The sequence below is a fragment of the Populus euphratica genome, unplaced genomic scaffold (assembly GCF_000495115.2).
Source record: "Populus euphratica unplaced genomic scaffold, PopEup_1.0 scaffold1110.1, whole genome shotgun sequence".
Lineage (NCBI taxonomy): Eukaryota > Viridiplantae > Streptophyta > Magnoliopsida > Malpighiales > Salicaceae > Populus > Populus euphratica.
In genome coordinates this window covers 7,816-18,379 of record NW_011500960.1, presented here as the reverse complement: position 1 = coordinate 18,379, position 10,564 = coordinate 7,816, and the positions used below count along the sequence as shown (strand labels likewise).

General features: G+C 32.8%; 1 protein-coding gene across 1 annotated transcript; it reads left to right on the top strand.

Annotated features, from left to right (window-relative positions):
• The first annotated feature begins 330 nt into the window (after positions 1-330).
• On the top strand, positions 331-7,816 carry LOC105116924 (mitochondrial-processing peptidase subunit alpha-like). The gene is made up of 13 exons (XM_011014435.1): positions 331-636; positions 916-1,152; positions 1,249-1,545; positions 1,630-1,797; positions 1,909-2,076; positions 2,167-2,253; positions 2,406-2,472; positions 2,753-2,850; positions 4,276-4,348; positions 4,448-4,518; positions 4,662-4,711; positions 7,178-7,290; positions 7,377-7,816. Exons 1-13 carry the CDS (start codon positions 598-600, stop codon positions 7,427-7,429), a joined length of 1,521 nt encoding a protein of 506 aa, XP_011012737.1. The 5' UTR covers positions 331-597; the 3' UTR covers positions 7,430-7,816.
• The last annotated feature ends 2,748 nt before the right edge of the window (positions 7,817-10,564 follow it).

The window sequence follows — 10,564 nt, the reverse complement described above, 5'->3', positions numbered from 1 at the left end:
TTTTAATAAACTTGAGAAAAATAAAACATTAATAAATTATTTTTCAGTTTATTTTCCATAAGTTTTCCAATTTATTTTTTATAATACTACTAAACATCAAAAAATCTAAATATTAGAAAATAATTTATTTTTTTTAAAAAATAATTTTCAACAATAATTTATTTTTTTAAAAAATTAATTTTCAAGAAGGTTAAAAAAATTCATGCTATTACTAAAAAAAAGAAGCTAATGATTACTTTTGTTTTCCAAATCTGTTTTTTTTTCTGGCCCATTGCCTGGCACGGGCCACCTAGCCTTGGACATGCTAATATGCTATTGCTAGTAGATAGTCTTGGAAGGAAAACAAGGGAGACTGAAATCATCATAATATATCAACGGCCCAGAAGAAAACAGCCACTCTTCATGTCCAGCAGCAATCACAAATTACACCCAAAACTGAGGATTGGTGGTGACTCACTGACCGGAGAGCGAGCGAGAGGCAGAGCAAGCCAAACACACGTCTCTTTTCGATTTTATTTTTATTTATTTACTAATTAATAAATACAATCTGGGTTTTGAATAATTTTGATAGCAATACCAAATCAGCAAGGCATCATCATGTATAGAAGCGCAGTTTCGCGTCTCAGAGCTCCCAAGGTCAGTTTCATCCCCTAAATTCCTAATCCCAATAACTCCATCTTGTTTATGTCCTAGATCTATTCATAGACTTGTGGGATATGCTGCTATCTGCCTGGTTTCTGAGAAAATGTCATTAAAAGTACTAGAAAAAGGAAACATCCTTGCCTTTACTAAAAACCCATTTAACATTTAATGATAATTTGGCATGGCTGGGTTTCTGTGGCTGTTGTTTAGCCGTATACTACTTTTTGGGTTGTTGGGCCTGATGTGATAGTGGGAAAATTGTTGTGTGATTAGGGCTGCCGTAGGTATCCAACAAGATTTGCAAGTTCGAGTGCAGCTGCCTTGCAACCATCCTCTTCCAGTGGTTTCTTCAGCTGGCTTACTGGTGAAAAGTCCAAGTCTGTGCCACCTCTAGACTTTCCACTTTTAGGAGTTGAACTCCCTTCTACATTGCCTGATTATGTTGAACCTGGTGTAACTAAGATTACTACGCTTGGTAATGGCTTGCGAATTGCATCTGAAGCATCACCGGTATCTATGCTTGTATCCTTTTCTTCAAGGTTTCTGTTTTTATAGTTGTTGTCCATTTTAGCTTATTTTTTGTCATTTCATGCTCTTGTATACCAGAATCCCGCTGCATCAATAGGGTTATATGTTGACTGCGGCTCAATATATGAGTCGCCAGCAACATTTGGGGCCACCCATGTTCTGGAACGAATGGCATTCAAAAGCACAAGAAACCGCAGCCACTTGCGTGTTGTGCGAGAAGTGGAAGCAATTGGGGGTTCTGTACAATCCTCAGCATCTCGGGAGCAGATGGGATATACATATGATGCTTTGAAGACTTATCTTCCAGAGATGGTTGAGCTACTTATTGATTGTGTGAGGAACCCTGTCTTCCTTGATTGGGAGTTCAATGAACAGGTAAATCATCGTTGTGGTGTTATTATGCATCTTTGTGAAACTGCAGATAAGTGGTGCTCACACATGATATTCTGCCCCATGCAGCTGCAGAAGGTGAAGGTTGAGATCAGTGAAGCTTCAAAAAACCCTCAAGGTTTGCTTTTTGAGGCAATTCACTCGGCAGGTTTTTCTGGTGCTTTGGCAAATCCTCTTTTAGCTCCAGAATCTTCAATAGATAGATTGAATAGTTCACTCTTGGAGGAATTTGTAGCTGTATGTGCAAGTGAAAATTTTCTTCTCTGTCATTGTATCCTTGAATTGAAATTATTGCTTGTTTCTAGAGGTATTGCATTCTTAAGTTGAAGTTTTCTTTGAGTTTTTCAGGAAAATTATACTGCTCGTCGTATGGTGCTTGCAGCTTCTGGTGTTGAACATGAGGAACTGGTAGCTATTGCAGAGCCCCTTTTATCTGACCTATCTGATAAAAAGAGCCCTGGAGAGCCAGAATCTGTTTATACTGGTGGTGATTTCCGTTGTCAAGCTGAATCAGGGGTATGTATTAAGTTGTTTCTTAAGAACAAAAATCATTCTATGATATTTTACTCATCTATAGGAGTTGTCAACTTTGACTTTCCAACACAGGACCAGAAAACCCATTTTGCTCTGGCATTTGGACTAAAAGGTGGCTGGCATGATGTGAAGGAGGCCATGACTTTGACAGTTCTTCAGGTTTTTAAAATTTGATACACACACACACACACCTAGCTGAATTTTACTTGGTTATTTCTATTTGCATCATGACTTCTCCTTTGTTTCTTCTTAAGTCTTATCAAATATGATTTGATGGGAACAATTAAATTATATGTTTAATCATATTTTAGATTCTAATGGGAGGTGGTGGATCATTCTCAGCTGGTGGCCCTGGGAAAGGAATGTATTCAAGGCTATGTAAGTTCTCTGCATATGTCTGATTTGCAATGGACATATCAATTGATCTTAAATATACAAACATAGAAGAGCGTAGGAGCATTTCTCCATTATGCTACAAACACACCAATTTTACTTTTTAATATGCTTGTAGTTCTTGGATACACATTCTTATTTGTGGGGTTAGTTACCATGGAATGCACTTTATTCTAATAGTTATACTATTGGATTGCTTTTCTTTTCTTTTTTCCTACTAATGTTTTATGTTGACATAATTATATTTGTTTGATATGATGGGCAGATCAACGTGTCTTGAATCAGTATCACAAAGTTCAGTCGTTTTCAGCATTCAGCCACATTTACAATCACTCTGCCATATTCGGTATCCAAGCTACCACAGTAAGCTACCGCCCAGAACCTTCAAGTGTATATATGGTCAAGGAAAACATGTTTTACAACTGACAACTTGTTAGAAATTTCTTTTTCTTTTTTAGCAGCAATCTCTCAATTCTATTGGCTAACTAGCTTTTTTGTAACATGCAGTCCATATGCTTCTTGTATCTTTTAAGTTTGAACATGTGAATTTAGAGGGGGAAAAAAGAGGAAGAATGATGAGAAAATATGATTATAATTGCATGCATCCACATGGATGATCATGTATCAATTAAAGACTAAAACTTAACTATGAAACAGTTATATAAATTAAATAATTTATGTATTTCCAAATGCTAAGATTAATATTTTAAAGACTGTATTTTAACTACATATTAAAAAGTGCACTGATCATCTACAAGAAAACTAAATCTATTCAGTTCTGTTTCCATTCAAATAGTATTCATTATTATCTCCCTTACATGATCATCCTTTTTTTTTTTATTATTATTATTAACACTTTTTTTTTCCAATCTCTCAATGTCTCACCAAATGGAAAATATAAGAGTAAATGTAATAATATGAAATCAAAGACATGATGAGTGACAAAGCTGATGATATGTTTATGCCGGTTCAGCATGCAACTTTCATGGAAATATGGCCAGTTTGATATTGAAAGGCATGGCTGATGAAACTCACCTTACTCAACACTATAAAATAGTGAAAAATACTGAAACAAAATATTAAAAGTTATAGGGATGATACTGGAATTGGAAATAATTTTCCTCAGCTGGTTTTTTCTTTGGGAACGTGTATTAGGAGGATATTGATTTGGAAACATACATAATATGGTCAATGTTCTCCAGCATCAACATGGAAGAACACTTATGTGACTTTCTCAGGCTTGAGTTTGGTGATGTTGGGTTTGACAGACTTTTTTCTTCTTGCTGCTGTTGCTGTTATTACTATTATTGTTATGGTGACCTAAGATGCACACTGCATGTAGCATGTAAAAAAAGTTGAGAGGCATGAATCCAATGGTAGCTGCTCTTGTGCCTAATTTTTCTTGCTGTATTTTGCATCTTTGCTCGCGAACTTCTAATTTATAACATCAACACTGTAAGAAAGTGAGCTGTTTGCTCTATGACGCTGGCACATTGTTATTATACTAGTGTAAGTGGATATGTATGCACTTGTTTGACTGGACATATGCAAACTTATGTTCAGGAACTACCATTGATGCCTACATTTGGTGGTGCTTTTTGAATCAAGTCCACATTATGCCATGACATCTCTACATCATTTAGCCTAGGTGATCGACCTTTGTTGATTTATTACTTAAGGCATATGTTAGGAATATAGAAGCAGTGGCATACCTGAGTGTGTTCCCATGTGGATTAAATGTTATTACTGTGCATGTCAATGCCTCTCATCTTATGTTTCTGGATGCAGGATGCAGATTTTGCATCATCGGCCATTAAGCTAGCAGCTGGAGAGCTAACTGAAGTTGCTTCACCTGGTGCAGGTTTGTCGTGATGCCCTTATCCTTTGCTATTATTCTTTCTGCTATGCAAAATCTGACTTTATCATGTTGCAAACATGTTTCTTTTCTTCTTTTTTAAAGTTGATCCAGTGCAGCTACAACGTGCCAAACAATCAACAAAGTCTGCCATTTTGATGAATTTGGAATCTAGAGTATGTAAACAATATCTATCTTTCTTGGTATCAATCATGTATACTAGAGCAGTGCTGCTGGTGGATTGTTAACTGTATCTAGGTTTCTTGAAGTTATTTGCTTATATTTATATATTTACTTATATTTAAGGTATATTTTGCAGATGGTTGCTTCGGAAGATATTGGTAGACAAATTTTGATGTATAACAAGAGGTATAATCTTGTCCCATGCTATCCAGTACCATACGGACACTTATTTTCATCAATCAACTCATTAGAAATAGTTGATTAGGGATCTCATACCAATACTAGAACCCTAATGAAAGCTGTAAGGAAAATAGAGAGAATAGAATAAATTCCTAAATGAAACAATTAGAACTAAGTAACTTAATAACCTAGAATACTGCATTATCTAAACAAGGAATAAAATGAATTACACCATTTTCTTTGAAAAACAATTGGGAAAATGTTTTACACTTGGATATGTTATTTTTTAATGTTTGGCAATTTCAATGAAAACTTATTGAAAATAATTGCGTACTCTATGGTGTGTGGGAAATAGTTTTAAGAAGGAAACATTAAGCATTTAATTGGTGTTCAGGCACATGATTTCATAACAAAAGTGGTCTTGTAAAACATTTTCATCTCAAGAACTTCACATTATTTTCCCTTGTTTATTTTCCCTTGTTTTGAGCATCTCTATCCTTTAACTATAAAATATTTTTCATTGACCAAGTTTTTTTAAGCGATCCAAACATTGGAGAATGGGGTTATATTATACCTAAGGATATTTCATGTGAGACAAACGAAGCCTTGGTAATAAATAAAAAGCCAAAGTCAACTAAATTTAAATTTGAAGTAAAATATATTCCTAACCAGAATTACTTTATCTCTGCAGGGATATATAACTAAATCCCTAGAAAAGCTAATGACCCATAAGAAATCCGTACTGTACTCAAATAATGACACCTTTTTTTTGGTTGGTAAAAACATGACCATGACATTTGAAATGCAGAAGTATGAAATCGTTCATATAAGATGTTTTTTTTTTAGGCAATCCAAACATTGGAGAATGGGGATGATATTTTACCTAAGGATATTTCATGTGAGACAAGCGAAGCCTAATAAATAAAAAGCCAAAGTCAACTACATTTAAATTTGAAGTAAAATATATTCCGAGCCAGAATTACTTTATCTCTACAAGGGATATATAACTAAATCCCTAGAAAAGCTAATGGCACATAAGAAATCCGGAATGTACTCAAATAATGACATATATGTTCTTTTTTGGTTGGTAAAAATATGGTCATGACTTTTGAAATGCAGACATATGAAATCGTTCAATATAATAAGTTGTTGACCTTCATGTGGCCCCATCTTAGTCTATAACAATGGGCATGCTACAAAAAACAGAAAAAAAAAAAACTGCATCCTCTTCTGTGCATGTTCTTATGGGAATGACAGTTGATTGCTGGAATAGTCTTCAAATTGCCTTGTCCTGATACAAATTATACTTTTACCCTTCATCTTGAGCTCTTTTTTCTCTAGAATAGTTTGTGAGATTTTTTTCATCAATGTTTTCACATTCCAGGTCAATTGAAAGAAACACTTACCATCTTAGTTGAATGATAAAAATATTCAATAGTTTGCTTTGATTTCCCATAAAGGAGGTTGCATAATGCTATGTGCCAAGGGTGAGTGCTATTGGGTTGCATTTCAGGGAGACAAACTTAATTGAGACTGCTCAGTTAACATGATTTGTTAATTATCTTCTATTCTATATCTGTGTATTGCTGTGCATGTCTGTGTTTGTACACTGTATTCTGTTAATTCCACATTTCTGTCTCCCCCTTCACTTTTTCTCTCTTCGTGATGCAGGAGCTCCTACAATCAAATAATTTATTTGATTTTGATTTTCTTTCTATTTAGCAATTCTTCTTGTATTTGAGATCTCTAGTTGTCATGTGACTAGCATGTGATGTTTATTAATATGAGGCAGCTAGTGTCATTTGTGATTTCTTTTTGTACAATTGGATCAGGCCTTTTTAACTAGTAGAATTAGGCTAGTACCACTAGGGCTATTTTACTAGTCTTTTTTTTTTTTACCAATCTATATAGATTTTAGAGGTTTCTCCATGAATCCTAAACCTTGTTTTTCATTCCAGCTTCAACTGTATTCATTCTTCTAGACTTCTACTATAATTGCTGTCTAGTATTGTTTTCCTTTTCTCACCCTGCATCACTCTGCCGCCAGTCTCTCTCAAATTTCAGTGCATCCTTCAAAAAGTCATAATTTCTATCCTAATGCCATCTTCAAAACTGCTGTCTGCACCATGAAGTCCTCTTCCCATTTTTGGCTCCTGGCATTGCCCAGAACACCATGTTATTGCCCTTTTTTTAACCCATTTTGACAGCCCACTGGAGATCACACAATTTTAGAGTCTGCCACTGATATAGTGAAGCAGCAGCTCATGTGTGAATGTCTTGTAGATTCTTTTATCACAATGAATGTGTTAATTTATTTTGATTATTTTGGTAACTCATTAATGACTCCACAAGTTTATTTGGAGGTTGAATTCCTTCATGTATGATCTAGGGCAAATTAGCTATATAATGTTCTGGTTAATTGTCTCAAAGTTGTACGATCATTTCTTTACTAGCAACATTTGCCATCTGCAGGAAACCGTTGGGTGATTTCTTGAAAGCGATAGATGAGGTTACATTGCAGGATATTACCCAAATTTCCCAAAAGCTTATTTCTTCACCTCTCACAATGGCATCATACGGAGAAGGTATTCCCAGTCAGTAAGAATTCTGTGTTTTGTATCTTGGCAGATTCTTTGATTATTTACCTTTTCTTTTGACTACTTTCCTGCAGTTATCAATGTCCCAACGTATGATACAATCTGCAGCATGTTCAAGTCAAAATGAGCCTGTCCACTATTAGCAAACGGGAAGGTCCCCTGACAAACGTACAATTTCTCTTGCAACCAATTTTAGTTATCTTCCATGGTCCCCTTCTTTTCTTTATCAATAAATTGGTGAATCTTTGGCCAGCAGCATTTGATATGACTGACGTTGCCTTACACAGTGTGTTTTGTTTCCATGCTCGGCTTTGTAAGCTATATCTTCGCGGTCATTGCGGAAAAAAGTTGGTGGTTTGGATGATATTTTATTGGTGATGGGATACATCATGGTCTCGATTTATGCATTTTTGTACTTAGGATATTGATTTATACAGATAATTCCATCGTGATGTTGAGCATAAATGAATTTTATTTTCAAATAAATGAATAAAGGGCCATGAACATGGAAGCATGGAAAGGCAGCTTATAAACGATACAGAATGTCTGCTTAACTGGAAATGATCTGTAAAGGTGCAGCTTGCTGATTATCAGCATCTAGGGGAGCTAAATACGTATAAATTGTTTTTTTGTAAGGATTGTTAACGCATTACTGCAGTTTATATAGCGTTATTCAATTCTATATAAAGAAAACCAATTACTCAAAAAAGAAATAGTAAATTATAATTTAGTTGGTGTTTTTGATGATTTTACTTTACCGAAGTTATTATTTTTTGTAGTTTCTAATTTTACGCTTTAAAATATATTTTAAATTTTTATTTGTGGTAGGTAAGATTGAAAAATTCTGGTTACATGTGAAGGATATTTTAGGCAATTAATTTAATTTAATTTAAAATAAATGTGTAACCATCAAATTCAACATGCTGTAAAAACTCTATTTTATCATATTTAATTGAAATAAGGCATATAAAATCTGTTTAGATGGCTTCAATGAATTAACTAGATTTTGCAATCACTTGATGGGGAGCTTTTCCTTCTTATGGCTAAGTCCTTGGTGGCTGAACACTTTAACAAATAACTTTCCCGGTATGAAACGTAGGATAAAAAAGCCGATCAATTCCATTTTACAGAGATTTATTTATGGAATTATACAAACACACTGTAAAGTCGTCATTGTTGTGATCATCATCATCATCATGTGTTGATGGTATAAAAATTCAATAATTTTATATTTATTTATAAGAAAGTAAATTTTTAAGATATAGCATATGTGATATGAAGATTTTATTCGGATGTCATTTTTAATACTGAGATGACATGTATTTCATGAATTTAAAAAATGATGTGATAGATGAATGATAAAGTGTCACTAATAACAAGGAAAACACCTTTCTAAATATTTTTATTTTATTTTTTATTTTTAAATAAAAAATTAAAAAAGAATTGGGGAGTGCTTTGATACTATGAATAATGATGGAATAGACAAGATAATTTTGTTATAAAATTGTTTGATATACTTTTGGATAATTATAAAGATTCTTGTCTTGTCTAGGATAAAGAAATTTTTTTTATCCCATTAAAAAAGGCAAGACAAGCTTGTTCAATTCTCTATATAAGGTGATGTAGGTAGAATTTAATAGGACAACATAATACAAAAAACACAAGAATTTTAATGAGCAAAAAAGGTTGCAAATACGAACCTTAATTTCGTAAATTTTTTCTCTAAATTTTAAGTATATTGTAGTTATCTCCTTAAAAGGTTTACAAGACCTTTAAATAGGTTAGGAAAACCTACCTCCACTAGAAAACAATCTAAAGGCAGAAAACATTATGAAAATTAAAAAAAATTCAAAATAAAAATAAGAAATCCAAAAAATCTTAGGAAAAATAACAAAATTGGCCTAAACAACAACTTCTAAGCCTAATTTTAGAAGATCTAACGGTCTAATAAGCAATACAGTAGTTTTCCATGAGAAAACTACACATAGAATCACTTGGAAAAGCTTAAGTCTGATTCAACAGTCAAATCTTTTATTATCTTAGTTTTAAGGTGTTAAGCTAGCCTATTATGACTAAGTCTCCTCTTGGACTAAGACTTGTTTGCGTATGCTAGGATATCCATGTAGTTTGTTTGGGTCATATCCCTGTTTAGTAGTGTCAGATCCTTGCTTAAATGTTGAGAACTTTCAGTTTCTACAAGCCTGATAGCATCACAAGGCTATTATTTATGAAATAACTATAATGCCCTTCATTATTTTTATTGAACATGTATATTATCTTATGCAACTATAATCATTACATTCTTATTATTTTTCTAAATCAAACTCAAAATTGATTCCATAGATAAGTTCTTCGACTCGACGCTCCCTATTTGCAACTAGGTTATCAAATTCCTTGACTCAACTTGACAAGCTCTCTTTTTTAGCAAGATCTATTAGTAAACTGTTTGGTTATGAAAACAAATAAAAAGTAAAATAAATTGGCTTAAAGGTGTGAAAATACTATTTTAAGATGTTTATTTATCCCATGCAGAGATAACATTTCTAGGATACAACTAAACATTTTAAATCTTAGAAAGAATAAGAAGAAAAGAAAAGGGAAAGAAAATATGTTTTTTTGTATATCTTTTCTCTTTGTGTAGTAATAAGTTTATATAGACTAGAAACATTATAATAAAATTATATGTCTATTAATGAAACTCCATGATTATTAATAAAACAATTATATTTTGAATTAAACTAAACATTTGTTATTCAATTTTATTTCAACAATCACAAATGTAAAAATTAATCATAAAAATCAAAAGAAATAAACTAAAAAAATAATTAATCTCATTAGCAAATATGTTCCAAGTGCTTGACTGTCAAATGTTATATTTTGATATTATAAATATCAATATAATACCATAAAGAAGTCCACTAAGAGAGCTCATTCATCATGACTTTTACTCAATTTACTACACAATAGAAACTTACATTTATAAACATTTAGAAGGGAATGATTTTTCTTTATTTACTTACAAACTTTACCATCAATCCCCTACTAGTTTATAATGAATGTCTTTCCACTTGATAGAATTATGCTTACAATAAGGTATTTTGCAATTTAAACTTCCAATTAATGTTAGAACTTGAATCATACTAAAGTTATTAGTGTTACGGATTAAACTATATATTTTTTTTTTGTAGAATCAAAGATACTTTACACTCAACACTATCCAAACTCTTAAAGATATTTACAAATATTTAGAACTTTTTATGGT

Excerpts from the sequence above, each read along its gene's own strand:
- LOC105116924 (XM_011014435.1), top strand. The coding sequence starts at position 598 with ATGTATAGAAGCGCAGTTTCGCGTCTCAGAGCTCCCAAG. Across the intron at positions 2,077-2,166 it reads GTTGTCAAGCTGAATCAGGG|GACCAGAAAACCCATTTTGC; the intron begins GTATGTATTAAG and ends TTTCCAACACAG. Across the intron at positions 4,519-4,661 it reads TGATGAATTTGGAATCTAGA|ATGGTTGCTTCGGAAGATAT; the intron begins GTATGTAAACAA and ends TATATTTTGCAG.